At 45.9% G+C, this 22339-nt stretch overlaps 1 protein-coding gene across 1 annotated transcript in view; it reads right to left on the bottom strand.

Annotated features, from left to right (window-relative positions):
* STAG3 (STAG3 cohesin complex component) overlaps nucleotides 1-22339 on the bottom strand; it is a 2261782-nt gene that overhangs the window by 1231573 nt on the left and 1007870 nt on the right. Inside the window, exons 12-14 of the mRNA XM_069646424.1 lie at nucleotides 17731-17810; nucleotides 17058-17165; nucleotides 11247-11349 (exon numbers count right to left, since the gene is read on the bottom strand). Of these exons, the coding sequence (XP_069502525.1) occupies nucleotides 11247-11349; nucleotides 17058-17165; nucleotides 17731-17810 (291 nt within the window). The remainder of the gene's footprint in view (nucleotides 1-11246; nucleotides 11350-17057; nucleotides 17166-17730; nucleotides 17811-22339) is intronic.

Raw genomic sequence — 22339 nt, forward strand, 5'->3', positions numbered from 1 at the left:
AATTTTCTAGACAGTCTCCATTTACAGAGAATTATCACTAACAATTGGAAATATTTGCACCACGACCCACTGCATCAAACAGTAATCCAAACCCCCAATGATGGCTTATAGGAGAGGGAGAAACCTTAGGGACAGGTTGGGGAAAGCTGAGAAATGTCCCCTTGACAAATAAAGAACATTGACCTCACGCAAGAAGGGTAAATACCCACGACTCCAGTGTAGTAATTGCAGCAATATCATTAAAGGTAACACTATTCAGCACCCACATACAAGAAAGAAAATAGCACTCAGATTTTTCCACATACAATAGCACTGGAGTAAAATGCCCATGTGACCTGCTATATGTGGGTCAGACCAATAAATCAGCCAGAGAAAGATGTCTAGTAAATGTCTAGGCTAGAAGCACGAGTAGTTTATTGGTGAAATGTACATATTGATTGAACATTTTACCAGCTCCTTTGCTTATTCTTTCATTCACCCATGGATTACATACCGTTTCATTTATTATTCATTTAATATCGGGTGCACTGCTGTCCTATTTCTTTGTCTTACCACCTCTCATAGCCTGTCTAGTTTTGCTGTTAGCATGGTTACCTTTAAAACATCAGTGGTTGGCAAAAAGGTTCTCATTTCAGGTTGTTCACCTCGCAGGCCCACCACAGAAGATCATGTGCATCCTTGCTCAGTGGGCCTGATGTTATGTCTGAAAATTGAGAGAATTTTGTCCTGAGAGTCCATTGAAGGGATCTCGTTCTCAGGCGAGTCTCTGGCAACAGGAAAAGGCAGGATGCCATTAGGCTGAGCAACCTTAAAAAGTCAAAGGCCAGAAGACGATGGGCACTCTGGAATCTGCTGACCATCTGCAGAATGTGTTGAGCCCTCACCTCGTGTGGTGAGGCTTTTCCCAAGTACGCATCCAGTACAGGCTCTAATGAACTTGAGCTTTTGAGATGGTATGATGTGGGACCTACTGTAATTGAGGGAGAAGCCCAGTCTGTAGAAAGAGTGGCAGTTAAAGCTGAGCTGTTTCAGGGCCTGTTCGGGTGAAGGTGCCCTGATCAGCCAATCGTCCAGGAAGGGGTAGACGTGAATACCCCCTCTCCCAAGAGTCTCTGCCACCACTGCCATCAGCTTGGTGAAAACCCTCGGGCGGAGGTCAGCCCAAATGGCAGAACTCAAAACAAAAAATGAGAACAGTCAGGTACTTTGTACTTGTGATGCATAGGAACATGAAAGTAAGCATCCTGAAGGTCCAATGACACCATCCAATCCTGGAACTGAAGAGCTTGAAGCATCTGAGAATGTGTGGCCATCTTGAACTTGTCCTTCCTGAGGAACTTGTTCAAGTATCTCAAGTCCAAAATGGGTCTCAGCCCTATGTCCTTCTTGGGGATTAGGAAATATGGAGAGTACCATCCTTTGTTCCTCTCCGCTACAGGTACCAGCTCTATAGCACCTTTCTCTAGCAGGGTCAAAATGTCCTGCACAAGTAGCGAATCTGGATCTTTCAAATAATGGCTCCCCGGTAGATGGCTTTGAGGTCTCCGATTGAATGGCAAGCAGTAACCTTGGGCTGAGGTTTCTTTTGCAAAAGCACACAAAGTAATGTCTCCCCATTCTTTCAGATGCTGAGACAGTCTGCCTCCCACTGGGGTGTCACCAAAAATGTGAGACCCATCAAAAGGCATGCTATGGAGTCTAGATTGCACATCCGGTGCAAGGATGTCTGTAAGGTAATCTTGTTCGAAAGGGAGGGAAAGTCTGCTCCATCCGAGGTAATCCACTACCATGGTCATCAACTGCCTGTAAGCGGCATCTGCATGTTCATCTGACTCAGGCTTGCCAAACTCCAATTCCAGTGAAGTGTCCAGTCCGCTGGCTGTCTGCAAATTGTCATATAGATCTTTCAGTCTGGACTACTCTGAAATTAGAGATAAGGAACATTTGGTGTTCCATACTTCAGACCAAAAGGGTGCATCATATCAGATGGCTCATTGTCCCAATTAATAGACTTCAGAGATTTAAAGAAATCCTTACTTGGTAACGGAGTGAATGTTTTTTCAAGTAAAGGCGTTGATGGCTTCACAAATGTCGAGGCTGATGAGTCGTCCATGTCTTCAAGGATGATGTTTGACTTCGATTGCACAGAAGGTTTTGATGGCGCCACTGCTGTCGATGGGCCCACTGGCATCGATTGCACAGCTGGCATCAATGGAGTCAACAACCTCGACTTGTCTTTCGACTTATGTCTAGAAGGATCCCTCGATTTCTCATTGTGTCGAGTCCTCGACGGCTCTCAGTGTGGACCTGGCCTTCATCCCACGCTTGAGGGAGCAAGGGATTTGGCACAATCCATTCCCTGACCGGCTTTAGAAGGTGCAGTAGGGGCATGGCTGGTCAAGTGTTTCTGGTTCTCAAATATTTGAAGCATTTCTAGCCTGAATGTTCCGCATACGGCAGGAGTGGAGGCCTTAGTGGGACAGGATATAGTTCTCTCAGAAGAGGACGACGACGAAGACGTCGAATTAGCCGACGTATGGTGCCACTTCCTCAAAGACTAGGAGTGATTGGAGTCACTCCTTGGCCTGGACCTTTTTGCCTTCTTTCTTCGGGGATAGACACCTCTCGCATCGTCAGAAGGTTTCTTAGACAGGATAGTCGATGGGGATTTCTTAGGAAATCTACCTATCGCCAATTTTCCCCTATGCTCCTTCAGAGATTTCCGGTCATCGATTGACACTTTGAACAGGCCATGGTCTTGTGCTCCACACAAAGACATCACAAGCCTACTCAAAGCGGATCGGTCAGCGACAACTTGGCATCACAGTTTTGACACTTTTTAAACACGGTTTTCACGGTAGTTGGTGTCGAAGGCAAAGACATTTTCGTATATTTCACGAGGGAAATACTGAAGCGCTTCGTAGTTCTCGAAGCCTAAGCTTACTCGGAAAAAAGGAACTAAAGACAACGGGCACTGTGCGTGCTATATTTGCCTTTTGATGACCTCATCCTCGAGACGCAGGCCCTTGAGGGACATCGAGTCTACTACATTGACATACAGTGCCCTCTGCTGAATAATTTTTTCTGAAACTGGATACTAAATATCAAAGATGAGGTATACGGAACAAGTTACTTACCAGTAACTATTGACTCCGGCATGGGGTTGGCTTGGATTCACATGCTCATGAATATTCCCTGTAAAACCGGGAATCCACTGTAAAAGGAAAAACAGTTTCACTTTCACTTACAAACCGTATTTCTTCCCTAAACCAATCATTGTATTCTGGGTCATACTGCCCACAGCCAATGACAGTCCTCTGCCTAAGCCCCTCTGGCAGCCATCTTCAGATTGGATAAGCACGTAAAGTGGCAGTATGGCCAAGAAGAGCCGCACACGGGCAGGAGGGAAGGTTTGCATGTGAATCCATGCCAGATACATGGCGGAGAACAATATTACAGGTAAGTAACTTGTTCCTTCTCCAGCATGGGGTGTGGCATGGATTCACACTCATGAATAAATAATACATAGCAGTACAACATTACACAACCACAGGATGTGGCAAGGCTCAACAGGAGCAATCACCCTTACCTCTGCAACAAGCTCACCTCAAGCTAACAGGTTGCGCAGCACTGCTTGGCCAACTCTGGACTCCTCCCTGGAATCCCTGTCGACGCAGTAGAATCTCGTGAAGGTGTGCATGGACCTTCATGTAGCAGCCCTGCAGGTGTCAAGAACTTTAGAGTACAAGCAACGTCCAGCAAGTGCAAAGCTCTTTCAGCCAGTGATGAAGGCTTTGGAAAAGACACAGGTTAAACCAAAGGCACATTAAGGTGGAATTCTAACGGAACCTTCGACATCAAAGAGGGGCGCATCCGCAGCACCACCCTCGATTTGTGGCAGGTCAGATATGGCAGTTTTCAGGATAGGGCCTGGACCTAACCCACCCTCCTGGCAAAGGTGAAGGCCACAAGGAAAGCTGCTCTTTCCACGAGAGGAACGAGAGGGGCCAGATGCAGAGGCTCGAAGCCCCCCCGCCCCCACCCTCTGAGCCTCGTCAGCACCACATTGAGTTCCCACGCCAGGGCAGGAGCCTTCACCGGCGGGAAAGATCGAAACAGTACTTTGAGGAACTCCCTGATGAGACGGTGGGACCAAAGAGACTATCTTTCTGGAGATCTGGTGTAGTGGAAGATAGCTGCCAGATACACCTTGATAGAAGCGTGCATCAGCCCGCCTTGGCCAAGGACAAGTTTGGACGAATCTGCAGGGCCGTGACCCTCAGAGGGGCGATCTTCTGCGAACCACGTCGCAAAACGATTCCACTTGTGACCGTAGCACTTAGGAGTCGATGACGCTCTTGCTTTGGCAAGGACCTCTCTGCAGTCCGCTGGCAACTCGTATCCTCCAAACTCTAGGCCTGCAGGAGCCAAGCTCCGATATTCAGCGAACCTGGGTCGTGATGGAGGATTGTGCATCCTTCTCTGGTGAACAGATGTGCGACCACCGGCAGCTTGACGGGGGCGACACCGAAAGGCTGAGAAGGTCCAGGTACCAAATCTACCTCAGCCATGCTGCAGCGACGAGTATCATCCTGCATTGGCACCGTTTGAGGTGATTGATTCACAGCAGGAGAGGCAACAGAGGGAACTTGTACAGAAACAGGCCTTCCCACAGGAAGGATAACGCATCCCCCATGCTCCCCGGTTGGTGGAACCTGCTGGCAAACCCCTCGCATTTGGAGTTCGCCGCCATTGCAAACGGATCAATCTGAGGCCTGCCCCACTTTATGAATATGCAGTTAACCTGGTCCTGTCGAAGTGCCTACCTGTGACAGGAGCGTAACTCCCTTCTGAGGGAGTCGGCAATGGTGTTCTTGACTCCCACCAGGTGAAAGCAGACGAGGAACATCTCTTGTCCGACAGCCCCGTGCCACAACTTCTGCGCCTCTCTGGAGTGAGCTGGAGATGGAGTGCCCCCCTGCATTCTGACGTAGAACATTGTGGTGTTCGCGAAGATCCTCACCACCTTGCCCTTCAGAGACGGAAGGAATGACTTTAGGGCCCCGACTTGAGGGCTTAGAACACTGCCCTCCAATCCAGGATATTGATGTGAAGATCCTCCTTCTCTGCCTGCCAGAGGCCTCTGGCGTGCAGACGTCCGGTGTGGGCTCTCCAGCCTTGCAGGAACGCATCTGTGAGTACTGTCTCCTGGTACGGGGGGCTCTGGAACAATGTGCCCCCGGGTGACTGCGTGAAGGCCCCACCACCTTGTCCACGAAGCTTCCAGACACGTGAATCCAGCGAGCGTCCAGGAACTGAAGAGGTTGCATCCATAATCTGCAGAGCCAGATAAGGTAGATGCAAGACGACATGCCGAAAAGCAACTTGACGGTCCGCATTGTGGCAGTGTTCAGTGACAACAGTCGCTGCACTTTCCCCATTATGGCTGCTACCCTCTCCTCCGAGGGCTACGCTAGTCAGGAGACTGTATGGAGTCTGGCTCCTAGCAACAGTGCATTTTGCGATGGCGTCAAGCAGGACTTTGGATAATTGATGGAGAATCTCAGATCCATCAGCAGCTGGACGGTCGTCTGTGTTGACTGCCAATTCACGCGAACTGGCCTGAATGAGCCAGTCATCCAGGTACGGGTACACGTGTATCCCCCGTAGACGGAGATGGCCCGCCACTGGTGCCAGGCACTTCGTGAACACTATGGTGGGCTGACTTCAGGCCGAAGGAGAGGGCCTTGCACTGGTAGTGCTGTCTCTGCACCATGAAGCGTAGGAACTTTGTGCTTTTTGTGAATGGGGATGTGGAATTAGGCATCCTCCAGGTCCAGCGACGTCAAGACGTTTCCTTCCTCCAGTTGGCCGAGGATGTGCTGCAACGGGACCATCCTGAATTTTTGGGTCTTTAGGTATTTGTTGAGACGTCACAGGTCCAGAATGGGCCTCCAGCCTCCGGTCTTTTTTGACTGAAAAGTATCCAGAGCCCCGGAGTCGTCATGGAACCAGCTCTATCGCCCCTTTTCGCAGCATGGCCCGTACTTCCTCCAAGAGTTGAGGGATATGCTGCTCCTGCCGGCCGACCGGAGGAATCCGCTGACACCTGTGCTGAAACTCCAGGTTATGTCTGTGGGTGAGTTTGTCCAGCACTCATTTGTTGGTGGAGATCTTGTGCCACTTGCTGACGAATCCTGTCAGGCAGCCTCCCACCAGGGTGCATGGGTGGGGGCCCGAAGTCCCGGCAGATCCAGTACTCCTTTGGCGCGTTGCCTTGTGGGAGACGGCGGCACTGACCACCACCACCGTAGACCTTGGAATGGCCTATGTAGGCCACCCGATTCATGGACCTGGAGGGCTGGCAGTATGAGAAGAAACCGTTTCACGACTCGCTTGACTTTCCGGAGGAGGAGTGAAAGGAAGAGTGGGGTTTCTGGAGCATGACCAGAGCACGGACCGCCTCTATCTGCCTTGGTCTGCAGGGTTTCGTCGACAGCCTTCCAAAAAAGGTTTCTCCGTCGAAAGGCATGTCCAGCACCCTTGCCTGGATCTCCTGGTGGAAATTTGTGGCCTTCAGCCAGCTCTGACGACAGAGGCAGACACTGTTCCCCATCTACCGGAAACCTGTGTCAGCGATGTCTAGTGCCACTGTGATGGCATGGTCCGAAGCCACTCTCCCTCCTGGAAGAGGGCTATCGCCTACACCCTCTTGTCATCGGGAAGGAACTCCAGAATCGGGTCAGCTTGAACCACAGCTCTGTCGTACCTGGCCACGATCGCCAGCGCATTTGCTGCCTTGATGGTTGACGCTGCGGTGTAGATAATCTTGCCTCCCCATGGCGTCCAACTTCTTCCCCTCGCTGTCCGGGGGGACTGAGGACGATGAAGGATTCAAAGACCTTTTCGTCACAGTCGCATACACCAAGTCCGGCAATGGTTGCGACTGTAGGCACTTTGGTGCGGACTCTGGCACCCAGTACTTTTTCTCCAGCCTATTCAGCTTGGCCGAGCCCATGCAGGTATTCTCCAAGAGCCAGGCCCCCCTCCCACACGTCGTTCAGCAGGGGTACCGCCATGATGGTCTTCCTTTTTGCCTCGCGCCTCTAGAAACTGTGCCGGCTGAGCCTTCTTGGGTAGGCGGCTGCATTTTCCTTAGCCCTTGGCTTCTCTGGCTTCTCCCGCAGCTTAACCGGGGGTTGGGCGATTTCTCTTCGAGGAGGAGCTTTATCGCTGGCTGGCGATGGAGATGTTGATTGCGGCCTGCCCATCGTGGGACCTGCATGCGTGTCAGAGCTGGATTTATGGTGTTTGGCCTTGGCTTGGGTCCCCACAGATGGGGCACCCTCAAAGAATTTAGAAGCCCGCTCTTCAGATCAGCGGGTCCTGGGTGAAGCATGAACCTGCTCGGGACACGGGAGCCAGGCCTTGGTGTTTAGACACACCACCTGTCTACTGTTTCGGTGTTAGGCAGAAACCTGTGCAGTTCCCTCTGGGACCACTGCAAAAGATTTAAGACTACAGGTGTTGGCAGTAAACCCACTTGGTAGCAGTCTGTACCACACAGATTCACTGTGGTAGCTGTGGCTGAGCAGTCAGACTTCCCTCAAGAAGAGTTAGGCAGTATATAGAGGATACACAATAGGTACAGAGGCACAATAGTACAAGCAAACACTGACCAGAGCTAGGTGTAAAAGTATATTATTATTTATTTTTAAGGCACACTCATAAATTACACTAGCACAGAAAAAGGTAAGTAAGTCAAAACAAAGTCACTATTACTTATATGTACATCCCTAGTCATTTGTTGGACAAGTCTAAGTTAACACCACTTATTTCCAAACAGAGGTGAGCGCTTAACGTTAGATGGCACTCCAACAAGTTATTGAAAAAGGGAGGGAAAAGGCAGAAGTAATGAAAGCAGCAAGGTAAAACACTTTCCACATAAGGTTAGAAAGGCAGTCAATTGTGGAACAAGGAGAATTGGTTTGAGGCCCGCTTTAGAGAGAGCCAGGCGAAAATATGCCCAAGATCACACAATGTCACAAGTCTTTGCAGGTGAGTAGAAAAGGTTTTACTACGTTTAGAAAAGTTTAGTTAGGGTGTCCCAGGCTTACCTAGGTTCGAGAGCCGAGGGCTAAATCTACCCCGTACAATCGGTGGCAAGGGAAGCCGGGCGGAACACAGTACCTTTAAAAGTGGAAAGGATCCTCCAGCGGTGGCAGTTGTTCCTGGTAGTGGGTGCAAGTCGCGGCGTCGTCCAGAGGAAGAGGTGACCTCGACGTGGAGGAAAGCTGAAGGTCGTTGCACTACCAGGGATGAGACCAGCCGTGGAGTTTTCCGGTTACAAAGGATTTTACCCCTCTTTCGCGGTTGAAGTAAAAAGTGGTATCCCGGTTGCCGGGGTGCTTGGCACAGGCAAGGCAGCCACGAGATGCTTCGGGACAGCGAAAAGAAGGCAGAAACTGGTTGTCCCCACCAGTTAAGGGAAGAAGACTCTCCGGCGGGAGATCTCCTCTGTCGTCGGGAAAAAGTGGTGAGACGGTTCCGCAGGGCTCCACCGGTGGTGTCGTCTTGGCAGGTCGGCTCGGCTTCTCCCTCTTCGGCTTCTTAGGTCCTGTGGCGACTTCTGAAGAACCAGTCCCAAAAACCCTGCTTTTATGCAGCAAACCCCCATTCATACAGCCTAGCTGTCACTCAAACCATGCTACGTGGTGAGCGGGGTGGCTCACCACTTAGGCCAATCACACCAGAGTGCGACATGAGTTGGCAAGGCAACTCAGTCCAGGGTGCCTAAACCCCCTCCCAAACCCCCTGTGGTACCCAGACAGAATGGCACCACTTTGGAGGGCTTCTGTGCAGAAGCCCGCCAAAAGTGGAACAAAGTCTCGACTCGGGTTCACGGTTACTGAAGTGAACCTAGACGCCATTTTGGCGGCGAGTTCTGGGAAAAAATCCCAACCGGTGAATTTATATTAAATAAATAAACCGGCGGTATCTTTAACATTGCACCAAAAAGTGGTGCATAAAAACCAATGGGAAATCCCATTGGGAAATATTCCGGTGGAATATTTCCGTGGTATCCACTGCCACCAGCCAGAACTCGGCGAGGGGGGACGGGACAGTACCCCCTCGACAACAGACCCAGGGGCAATCTAATTGCCCCTACCAGTACTTCCACAGTATGATGGTTTGTACTGGTTAAGTTCCTAAGTTAAGACTAGTAAAGTCAATGGTGACTTTACAGACCCAGGTAGACAGTAGTCAGTCCCAGGGTATGGAGTCTATGTTTGGGGGTCTCTATGACACCCCTGTGTTACTGCACTGAGGGTGCTGTGTAACACACATTCAAAAACCAATGATAGCCTATGGGGGAAAAATACCCCATAGCCCATAAGCACATAGCAAGTCACAGAAACACTCTCAAGTCATGTCCAAGAGTGAGGGTAAAAGAGTCTCACTCTTGGCAGGAGAAAAAAATCAACCTCAAAAATCCAGCAAAGCTGCTGGGGGACTCACTAGGTTAGGAAATTCAGCCTAAACAGAGAATTCTCCCTAACAGTCGGTCCTTCATCGTTTTCTTGGAGAAGCCAAGACAGATCTCGCACTCTCCCTCCTTGTGGTCCGGGTGATGAGGCGTTGGAGGTGTTTGTCCTCTACAAACAGGTTGCATAGCCCACATTTGGTGCATGGCCTGAAAAGGGACCTTCCTTCCTTCCTTCTCCTGTGCCATGGCCATAGGTGCAGCGCATGCCCGATGGACTTCTTGAAACTTCGAAGATCCTCGCCCTTGAGGGGTGCTTCAAATTCATCAACAAACGGATCCCCGCTGTCAGCAGATGGAGAGAAGAGCACACAGGCTCTTTGACAAAAATAGAAAACGTTTCCATCGAAAAACGTAGCAGTAGCTCATGGAGCAAAACTTGGACTCCCAAACACTGAAACGTGCAGGGGAAATCTGAAGATAGCTGCCAGAGAAGGGGCTTAGGGAGTGGACTGTCATTGGCTGGAGGCATTATGACCCAGAGTACAGTGATTGGTTTTGTTTTGCTCCGTGAGCTACTTCTAGGTTTTTCTGTTTTTTCAACAGAAAAGTTTTCTATTTTTGTAAGTGAAAAACAGTTTAAGTGAAACTTTTTTCTTTTAGCGAGTATTCCCAGCCTGACGACAGTGAATATTCATGAGCATGTGAATCCATGCCAGACCCCGTGCTGGAGAAGTGTGAAGACACAATCCATTCAAAATGGGCGCTCCAGTGGCACTGCCAGCATTTCTTGAAAGACTGCCACTTTTCTAATTTAAGAAAGTTTTTCTTAAATTTTCATTAAACTTGAAAAGTGGTGCTTCAGTCTAAGAAATACTTTATAAAGTGAAAAAGTGCACAGTGGAGTTTAACGGCACCCCACAGGTGCCGTATCTTATCTCCTTTGTTAGACATGCTAAACCAGTGTTGCTGGGAGGAGAATCCCCTCCATGTGGTTGCACTGCATTCGAGATGGTTGCAAAGCCTGTTACGCCATACTTAAGGCACATGCAAAGGCTGCGGCTTTCATGTCTCTGCACCATCATATTCTTTTAATATCAGAATATGGTGTTTGTAAGGAAAGTGTTACACTTTCATGAAAGAACACTTTCCTACTTTTGCATGTACCTCATAATCGGAAATTTAGCAATACACAAAGATGCCAAATCGTGAAATATTTTTTGCAGAACAAAATCTGTTGCTAATTCCACCCATTTTGCTTGTAGAAATTTCACCCGCCTGTGCTTACAATAGTGTTTGAATCAACATCTGGTGGCAGGGTTAGGTCTGACAATTTATGACCGCAAATCTCCAGAAGATTGTGCAACTGCCACGCTGGTGAGTTCAACTGCAATGCAGAAAAAGGTAGCATTCGACAGCAGATCAACGCATATTAGTTTCTGGCTGCAGGATCTTAGGTTTAAGGAGAACATGATTGACTAGCTGAATACAACTCTCTGAAGGAAGCCTGCATCGCAGCATTGAGCTAGCATACAAAGGTTTGAGCATCTGCATGCAGGGTGCTAGCACAGAAAGGTTTAAGCCTCTAATTGTAGTTCAGTGAAGATCGATGCCACAGTCTTGTGGATGACTTAAGAGCACAATATATTTGAAAACCTCTGGACAGAGTGCCGTAATGCAGTTAGACTTGAAAGTGTAGAAATGTGTGCGGTTAAGTCTGTAGGCTTCAGACCAGGTTCAGCACTTGTTCTCTGCAACTTACCTCACTCTCAATAAAGAAGGCTACAAGCAGAAGAAAGAAAGATCCGCTCACACCTCGACGGCCTTTGTTCTTGGCTGCAGCTTCAACTTCTGGAAGAAACAACCTGTGAGCATAAAGATAAAGCATTCTTGATATATCAGCATGGAGTGTGGCAGGGCAAGCACAGCTGGACACTTGTGCACAATGACCACAAGGCTCACTTTTCCCTTTGCTGCACTCGCCACTTTTTCTGAAACAAGTGATAGTATCCATTGGGAAAAGTCTACATTTCCCTACAAGAAAACATTAGTAGAAGGAGAAAAAAAAACACTCAAAGATTATAAATTGCCATCTGTAAATCACAGAGTTGGCATCACACAAGGCAGGTGATAAACAAAGCCCTAAACCCAGAGAAAGAACCCTGTATCTGTAAAAGTCACACCCCGCAGAAACACAGGGACACAGCATATTTAGGGTAACTCAGACGCTCTACCTTGATCCACACGACTGAAAAAACAGTTTTTCGTGTGTTCCCTGCGACTTTTTTCACTGAAGCCATTTTCACGGTGGTGTTTTCACAGCAGCCGTTTTTGGTGTTTTTTTATTTAAAGGATGGAACAAACCCCCACCGCTATCTAGCCCATCCACACCCCATATAACAATGCCACCCACCACCCCCGAAAACCCTATCCCCAAACACACAACATATGTATTTCTTAAAAATAATTAGCCCAAAACAGCCACGGCAAAGCACCACGGTTAAAATAGCCGCGGTGAAAACACAGTAAACGTTAAAAGAAAAAACAGATGGCACGTGGAGCAGCCATTCTCCTCAATCAATCACCCGAGTCAGGTAAAGAAAGCCATGTGGCCAGCACTGCAACATCAATCCAAACATCATGGCACAGTGTGTGACTATTACTCAAAAGAAAATAAAATCACCCCTTAAACATATATTTGAGTAGAACCACGATCATGTCAATGTACTGAGTCACTTCTGAGATACTCAGAATGAGGCTTAAGTGAATGTTTATATATACAGATCTTGAAGACTCCATCAAAAAAAGACAGAGCCCATGGGGTGGGTATTGTGATAGTGTAATCACTACTATACGCCGAGTCCTTGGTCCCTTTTCCTCCTTACACATAGGATGTCCTTGCACAGGGGCAGGACCAGGGCATTTGGTCAGCAAATATCCTAAATTTGAGAAAAAGCAAGAGAGCCTGGTCCTTCGGCTTCAGCCGCCAGTCAGTTGAGATTGCCTTGGTGGGACCAGTAAATGGGAAAGAAGCTTTGAAGTAATTCCTTCGAAAAACACGTCGAATTATAGCCCTTAACGAATGCGTATGTACACTCTTGGGCAGTGAAAGTGGCGGGAGCGGAGCTTGTCCAAGCACTTCAAGGATAGAATAATACGGGATACACTCCATATTGCGATAGGGGGGTGAGATGCGTGCAAGTCTTGCCAGGCCATATTTAACAAAACAACAAAAGTATCCATTTCTAAACTGAGATGTCCTATTCAGATATAGCTTTAGTGTGCTGCTGAGCTCCAAAGAATGAAGCATTCTTGGCGTCCGAAGGAATATTTTAATAGTAAGTTGTCAAACATTTCCTAGTTGATAGAGAAGTCGGAAACCATCATGGGCAATGTATTCTGTTAAGTGCGAAGGACAACTTGTCCTTGAGCAACATCCAATTGTTTCTTGGTCTAAAAGGACCGTTAACTCGATAAACTAAATGTTGGACAGAAAAGCTGCTAAGGTGGTTGTTATCCAGGACACCAAGTGCAAACTAACAGAAGCCATTAGTTTGAAAAGCTTCTAGGTCAAGTCATCCAGGACCACATTTAAGGAGCAGTCATGCATTGAGACATGCAGTCCAAACAGTGGAAACATGTGAGGCAAGCCTTCCAAGTGCCTTGTAATTATGAGATTAGAGGCAGACCGATAAAATGTCTCAGTCACAATAGGCCACTAGTGTGTAAAGATAAGTTCTGTAGGACTCAATCTGGAAACCTGAATGTGCCAGATAAACTGTAAATAATATAGGGCTTGTGGCAGGTTCAAAGGATTGCAGACACCAAGGACAAAACCTGATCCACTTCCTGCAATACTGGGCTCTGGTAGAAAGCTTCCTAGCTGCCTGAAGGAAATCCATATTAGCTTCTTGAATTCCCAGGAGAATGATGATGAAGCACAATGCCATTAAGCTCAAACATTAATTTGATGTATGGATGGCCAGAGCGCCTACCCCTCCTGCTGGAGTTTGAGGCAGAAGAATAGGGGGGACTCTTGCTAGCGAAAGGAAATCTCAGAACCAGAATTTGGCCAATGATGCACTATGAGGATGATGTACACATTTCGTTGTAATGAACTTTCTCAAGAACATAGCTGCATTTGTCGACTTGCTTGGGGATGCCTGCAGGAAAATCGTGTTGTATGGCCCCTTCTCAATGGGCTATTGCTAGACACCAAAACTGTGGTGCTCTAGCGACGACATGCTTGTTCATGTAATACATGAACAAGTATTGTCCATAACACCCAACACCCTTCTGTTCCAGTTCCGGCAAAGGAAAGTATTCACAGCCAAGAATATGACATTTTACTGCAGAGCACATATGCAGATGTGAATCCTGGATACCCCATAGTTCATGAATGTACATGTTGAGCACACAGGTTTCCTACCCGTAGGTGAGGAGTTATACAATTTTCAGAAGATTCTAGGCTACAACCTACTACACCAGATCTTGTTTGATAGCCGCTGTCATCGGTATGCAAGTGGTTGGCTTTGTTAGTTCTGGTTTCTAAGTGATGCTGCCTGCATCTGCTTAATTATGTGAATGTAAGCCGTAGAAATTGCCATGACACAGGATGCCATTACACTTAGAAGCATGTAGAACCACCAGGTCGCCATATCTACCAGGCTCTAGAATGATGCTATGTTCTTCTGAGAAGAGACGCACTGAACTAGGTGTACATGTGTAATAAGGATACTTTTTAGGTGCTGGTTTGAAGCCAGTTGTGTCAATTTGATGAACACTCACAGTGCTTAATTCAGACCAAAAGGGAGAATCTTGTACTCCAATGGATACTCCTATAGTGAGACCAGGAGAAACCTTCAACGAGGCTTCTAAAACCATGAAAGAGGGACAAACGATCTGTGCAGGAATGATCATCTTGAGGGGAAAGTAAGGCCCAGATGGGAAAGATCCAGGTTGTGCAAAAGCCAGCCTAGTTCATTTTCTGTATTGCAGATGACATAGAAAAGCTGGAGCTCCTCTTGGAGGATTGAACCAACTCTATGGCTAAGTGAGGCACTGGTTAACCACTTGCCACAGAGCAATGCTTCCACTATGCAGCAATAGAACTGAGAAGGGTGGTTTTAAGACAATCAGAAGAATGATACTCTTTGAAATCACAGAGATAATCCAGGGATCTTTAAAAGAGACAAGTCCATTATTTGTGATTTTTCTGACTATCCGCCTCCAAGTGACACCTGCTGCGTAACCCTTACATTGTTTACCTTTAGGGTCAGAGACTGAAGACTGGGAAAAGAAGCCATGGAGCAGAGATCTCGACTGCTTCCTTGGCTATTCTCTACAGCATGTGCCCTGAAGCCCGAGTTGCCTATTCCGGTAGCCAAGGAAATTAGTGCAAGGCCAAGGCATGTCGGACCTAGACTGGCTCCAAAAGTATTTGGGCAACTTTTCAGTTAGGCACACAACGATTTAGCAGCCTGTGCGTGGTCTTTCTTGGAAAGACCAAGAGTGCTGGGATGGAAAAAGCTCCAGACCATAAAATGGCAAATCCACAATCTTATCCTGGACATCAGTGTTGAACGGCCAACCCGCGACCAAGCCTGCCTTTTAGTACTGTATTCTGGACAAATGGCTGTTTGACTGCTGACTCCATCAAATCAGATACAACTTGATTCGAGCCTGGTCTAAAAGCTGCATAATGCACTTCAGGGAGGAGCAACTCAAAATCACCACTCTCACGCAATACTTTTTGATTGCTGCCAGCCATGATAAGCATCTGCATGAGTTTGCCGCTGGTGGACCGCAGAGTTCTGGTATACTATCCATCTAAACCAGAACGATATTGTGCTCATTTACGGGGCAACTGGTCAATGGTTGGGCAGATGGCTTGCCAAATTTTACCATTGCTACAACAAAAGATTGGATCTTGAGAAAGGGAGTCGGGCAAAGCGGCTTTGATCACACTGGCATGTACCGAATGTCAAACCTGCATTGATGGGAAGAGGAGAGTTCAGCTTCTCCCAGACCATCTGCACAAACTGATGTGGCAGGAGGTATTGCTGGTGAGGACAACTTTGGGTATAATTGGGTTCAAGTAGGTGGAATCTAGAATTGGATAACATGGTCTACTCTACCGGACCTACCTTAGTGGTAAAAAGCAAACAATCTCCACAGGACACAGGCTACCTCACTAGAACTGCTTGTAAAAGAGGCCTGTGAAGGGTCCTCTTGAAAGCCATTTGAGCCAGATAAACTTGACTGGGACAGCAATGTCGAACTAGTGCTGTAAGGTGCTTGCCAGCATCTTGCGGTGCAACTAGTAGACCTAACCAGTCAGAAGGGGCATCTTGGGGCGCCTCTTGGCACCAAGCCATTAGCGCTCAGGAAGGGAAGTCTTGATGAGTGTTTTAGAGCAGCCTTGGTTGACGCTCTGGTAAAAGGTACCATGGGCCCCTCAGCCAATGGCCGGGACTAGCAATGCAAGGGGAAACGCCAGTCACTAGGGTTTGATGGTGTTTGATCGCCTGACGATTGATCGCAGAAAACAGTCTGAAAAGAAACTGCCAGCATGTGATCAATTGTCGGAGGACCAAATCGCACACCAAACGCATGCACACCAACCCACACCTCATCCCCCTACTTAACCCTTTTGCACGCCGCGTGGTCCCCTTCACACCTGCAGTGTCAGACAGGTCCCTCTAACCCCCGCTCCGCATGTTCGGTATGCATTAGCCTAATTGTTCGATTTTATTCGGTCGAATGATACAGGTCAAATTCAGTCAAATGTGCCATTCGACCAAATAAAATTGAACAATTATGCCAATACCCTCACTGTCACAGTTGCTAGCTCTCTCCGGTCCCAAAGAAACACTCACAGAACCAGGGGTATGCGCCCAGATTGGAGTTTAGTTGGGACATGTCCCGAGACTGGGATGCTGAGGAAAAAAAAACAAGCCTCTTGGCTTCTATGAGCTCTTCTAGTTGGCTTTAAACCTTTCCAGCTTCAAAAGGAGGAAGCTACTTCGAGATCTCTCCCACTGCATAAAACCGTCCCCTAGGGGAATGAACGGCCAACGCGCCGCAGAAGGTGCAACTATATTGTGCCTAGGCATTAGAAGCAGCAAGGAGGATCAGCTGCTACAAAATTCTGGTCACGAAAAAACAAGGTAAAAACACACTGCTGTGACAAATCAGCAGTCTGGGCGGGAAGGAGGCAGAAGGAAAAATAAATGAATATCAGAAATTCAGAAAAATATGGGGTGAGGCAGGAAAATAAAATATCCTGTGTGCTGACTGGCATCCATTGCTGCCGAAACCATTCTAAAAAGAACTAGGGGGTGGAGGTCAGAGGGCAGAGTATGGAGGGGTAGAGTTACACTTCACGGATGCCCTTCTGTTATTGTTGCAAACTAAGGATATTTTGCTGAGAAAAGGTTCTGCCCCGTCCAGGTGCAGTGACATCTTAAGAGTAGGGAAGAAAGGGGACTGGACATTTGAGTGTAACACTGAAAGAGGGCAAACAAATTATAATCAGTGATTTAGTTCTGATATCAACGTATTAGATGCATACTTCTTGTAGAGGAATTCCCCTGCTGCTGATGCAATTGCACGATTTGAAGCGAACACGAGAGGATACACATTTTCACAGTCCTCGCTGGACAGCAAGTCCTCCATATTCCTACAAGTCAAAAACAAACACTACCAATGAGGACTTGGTGTTATCAGCAAAAATTGCTATAGTATAGTACTGGTTAAGCAACTGAGGAAGGAGAAGGAGCAGTAGAAGTGCCATCTATGGGTCAGTCAGATTAGGCCATTGGTTGAGGATCCATGGAGGTCTTGTATCCACTCATGTGGTCACGGTGTATCACTCTGCTAGATAATAAGGTGAGAAAAAGCAGCTAGAGCATGACTGCATTCTGACAGTTTGTGCCCCATATTTACGCAATTTAAGTTATAGGTGATAAGATACTGGGCCACAGCAGGACTCAAGAGGGCCAGGAAAAATTGATAACTAAAACTAAGTACTACACCAAAATAGTAAAACTACATTTCTGCTCTCAATCTATAGAGGACACCTTGTTCAGTCATTCCATTGTTGCACTACCACACTGTAACATAGCCCCTAAGATTGACTAGGTAACCCCTCAGCACACACTTAACAAGGGACCCACTGCTTAGCTGGTCTCTTTGAAATCATTAGTTTTACACACCTAGACACACGAGGACCTCACAGTACTCACTGTTGGATGAGAGTCAAAAGTTGGATTGCTGCCACAGATACACCATCTTCTTTATCCAGAACCATTGAGACCATCCTGTCCTGCAAACAGTGGGGCAAAATGAAAATATTACCTCATTGGGATTCCAGTACTCTTAGTTCTTACTTCCCTCTATTGGTTGGGAGTGATTACATCCATAGGTAGGACCTGAAAGGTGTGTCACATTATATTGTCTGGGGCAGGTGTTTCCCAAACCTGCTCATAGGACCTGCCTCCAGCAGGAGCATCACTACTCAGTTCCTATGTGTTTTCCATACATATGAAAGGTTTTCAGCACCGATTGTGTCATTCCAGATGACCATGGCGATCGAACGATGATCCAGCAGCAAAAACAAACTTCCCCTCTTACTGCAACACCAAGGGACCTGCAACCGCTGTAACCTAACGGAAGACACTGTGGAAATTCTGACTGGTTCCCAGAGGTTAAGGTGATATATTTTATTTCCCCCCTTTCTTACTTTAGTCTCCCAAAGGCATCCAGGCCAGCATTTGAAAGGGCATAAAGCAGCAACGGGGAACCTCAGTGTTCCTGAAGAGAAAGAGTGCACAGCAAGGGCCCCAGCCAACATAGGGAATCCTAGCCGTCTGGTATTCCTTGGAAAAGAGCAGATTTGGAGGTTGAGCAATTAAGCCCCATCTAGCGTCCCTTAAGGAGCATCAACTCTTCCCTTCACTACTTCCTCCTCTACCACTAAACGGGACTCAAACAGAACCAACTCTCTCACTGGCCACTGACTCCCAACTCAACCACCTTACTGTGAAGGTTTGTGTGAGGAACTCCGTAATTTGAGGAGTGATCCATTTTTCTTCAGGAGCCTTTTCTAAGACACCTCTAATGAGTAGTTGAATAGGAGTTGTAGGGTCCTGGTTCAAAATATTGTCCAAAATAATGTATGTACTCATCTTGTAGTAAATTAGGACAACTGGATGTTTAAAAATCAGTAGCCATCACGACAATGGTGCAGAGAGGGGCCTACCTGATTGACCAGTTAGTTGCCTTGAGTCCTAATGGAACGAAGATTGGGACCTTTACTGTTTTGAGTTTCATCTTTCCAGTTTATTCACCCTTAATGTAGTTTCATTGTTGCTCCAAAATTGCATGCATTTATTGTTTTGATGTCTAATTCGAATTTCAGTTTTCAGCTGCGATTTTGCTCATTAAGATTTGGTTATTTTTTATGTTTTATTTATTATCATTTTTCTTGATGAGGTCTTCATACCTTTTTCCTTCTTGCAGAACCCATTTTGGATCAGTCCCACACAGACTGGCTCGCTACACAACGGCGAAGTCATCAACTGCGATGACTGATCCAGCATACAACCATGTACACACAAAGACCAATAATGAGTCAGACGCTACTTTATCGCAGTAGCATAGAGATCATACATGTTTTTATGATATGTTTGTAAGGGTATTGAGGCGCTTGAAGCATCCTCCATAACTGGCTAACTCCCGACCGCATATGTAGCTAATGTTCCCTTCCACAATGGCCGTCCGCTGTTACACACACTGTGCCTGACATTCTTTATGTCTAGCACGGTTAGTATAGTAACGTCGTTTACATGAACGCGTTTGTTTAAACTAATAGAGAACACATGCCATCTGCGCTCTGCACAGCATGACACATCTGGCTCCCGACACAACAGGTAAGACATAACTAACTTCTCTGGTAACAAGCAACAGTGCTTCTATGACAGGAATTTTTACATACTGCTCTTCATTACGTTTTGGTTAATCAGATTGGGCCTCATTACGACCCTGGCGGTAAGGGGTTAACGCCAGCGTTAGCTGCGCCGACCCCTTACCGCCAACTACGAGGTCCCTTAGCGCCATGGCGCTTTTAACACCTGCTTTTAGCAGGTGTTAAAATCCATGGCGCTAAGGGACCATGGAGTTAATTACGCCACCGTAATTTACGGTGGCATAATTAACGCCTTCCCCACTCCCATTATGCCCTATGGGGCAAAAATGGGAATGGGGAAGGGTAAATGGGGATTGGGGACTTACCGCCCCGCCGACCTCGGAATGGGGCGGTAAGTCCGCCAACCACCATGGCGTAAACGTAGTTTACGCCATGGTGGTAAAGTCACGGCCCAGGCGGTAACTTACCGCCTGGGTCGTAATGAGGCCCATTGTGACCGTCGTTAAACTATTAGTATTTTCACAGAGGAGGAAGATTCCTCAAAAACAAAGGTTAGTAGTGTTTATTGAGATTGTCAGCTACGGTCTTTAACATTAAGAAGGCAACATAGATAGAATCATACCAGTCGGTGACCCTGAGATACATGGATATCTCTGAAGAGATCTATAATCTGGGGAGTCGCAAAAACTATAATAATATCACAGAGATTGCATGCAAACACATCATGCATCGCATCCTTTACAATTTAAATAGATTATTTCAGAATCCTTATGACAACTTATCACTAAAAATGCACGCTATGATCGGGCAAGTAGGATATATGCTCACAACTAATTGATTAAATATCAATTACCAATCTTACACACGCAAACGCTGATATGTTTATTATGTTTTCTCTCTGTATGTTTTCTTTTTGTTGTCTTGTGTACGCATGTCTTGTGGCCTAATTGTGGCTTGTACATTGTTTTTCCTTGAGCACTTATGTACATATACACAATTTTGTTAATGATCTAATGCATTTGTACAATGACTGAAACGCCATAATCGATCAGATCACTGTTGACTTCAATACTGTGACACATTCCCAGATATTGGTATGGCCTAAACTACACTGCACGTTGGTGGGAATATATAGTGGTTTTCTGACGATAGGCTGAATATTGTTTTTTTATATGATGATACATACAAACATACTTGACCAGATAAGATAAAAACGCCCTGATGAACACTAATTGCAGTCCGAAATGCATTGGCAGCTATTTGCATTTACAAACAACTGATTTAATAAAAATTCACGAACATTTTGAATACATTTCTTTTTGGTAAAGCCATTTATAGGCAAAAAATATTGAGAGAAATTCTCTGTAAAATGTTATGCACACAATGAAATGTATACAACCAAGTGGTAACAAGGGTGTGCATCCCACACCGAAGGCTAATCGGCCTAGGTCTCTTATTTTCCAATGGGGTCTACTTTATCAGCAGTTTATAAAGTAATGGTGATTATCCTCATTTTCTCCAGATATTGAAATTCAATAATACATATAGCATATTAATATGTTTATATTGAACAATGTAAATTTCACAGACTTAACATTTTTTCCATAATATATAGTAATTTGTAAAGATGTTGCATCATTGATTGTAAAAGTGAAATACTAACTGGTTTTACAGCTTCATATTGGCCTTTATAAATTGATCACTTACTTGTAAAAACATATAAAATAAAATACTGTTAGTCCAAGGGACGATATTGACGCCGGAATTCCTCACACAGAAGGAATGTGCCAAACACTACAAGGAATGTAATTGAATGCTACATTTTTATCGGATATGGCGTCACTCACATGACTACGCTCTAATGGCATTAAAGTAATCATAAATAACCACCATTTTGCAGGATTTCGCACATGGTGCTGTGTCCTTCACGTATCACGCTAAAGAGGCATATCAATAACCAAGAACACCACATGGAACCTATTAAATTGGTTTGAATGTCATTATTCAAAATGAACCTATGCCTAAATTATTAGAGATCCCATAACAATGAACATACAATTCTTTATTGTAGAGAATATCCGCAGTCATTATTTGAATACAATACAGCAAACTAATTTTTCCAAAATTCAACCTAACACACATCTCTGTTCTTACTTTGATGCTTTTTGACTATCAATTAAGAGAAGAGGATTCTACTATACTACCGATTCACATATAACAAATACTGTTCGTCATAAAGCAACTATACTCAAGCACATATTCTTAAATGGAACCAGTGTTTCTTTTTTGTAACCTTTTTAAAACCGTCTGTTTCAGCTTTTTCCTCCTTTGAGGTGGTACACAATTCTCCTTGATGACAGTTATATTCAAATTTTTTATCTTTTGCATGAAGCATAAAGATCATACGACAATCAAACTGAAGTCTACAAGATTCCCTTTGTTTTTTTTAAGGTAAATCAATGTAATATTTAAATTGTATTTTTTCTTGTCTTAAGGGTTCAGAATAGTGTATATATTTATATTCTACAGATTTACAAATACACTTTTTAGAAAAATGGATCCTGCTATCAGATGTCATTAATAAGAAGAATGAGAATCTTTGAAATACCCTCCTCGTTCTTAAATCTTATGTTGAATGTTTGAAAACCAGTATGAAAAGAAAAACTCGCAAAATGTGGACTGTTCTCAGATAAACAGTGTGCACGGGACAGGAGCATAGGATACCTTTTCTTGCTTTTGTCATACAACCTTTGTTCTAGACTGCATTACCTCCTCACCACCCAGAAACATTGAAATGTTACGGCCTATTTTTCAATATCTAGACTTTAACTACCTACCTACAAGGGACAGATTAAAAGATGCATCTCTTTAGTACGTTCTCATACTATGGTACAAACTATTGCCACCTGAGCCTCTAAATAGGAGAA

The sequence above is a fragment of the Ambystoma mexicanum genome, chromosome 1p (genome assembly GCF_040938575.1).
Source record: "Ambystoma mexicanum isolate Mex_15411 chromosome 1p, UKY_AmexF1_1, whole genome shotgun sequence".
Classification (NCBI taxonomy): domain Eukaryota; kingdom Metazoa; phylum Chordata; class Amphibia; order Caudata; family Ambystomatidae; genus Ambystoma; species Ambystoma mexicanum.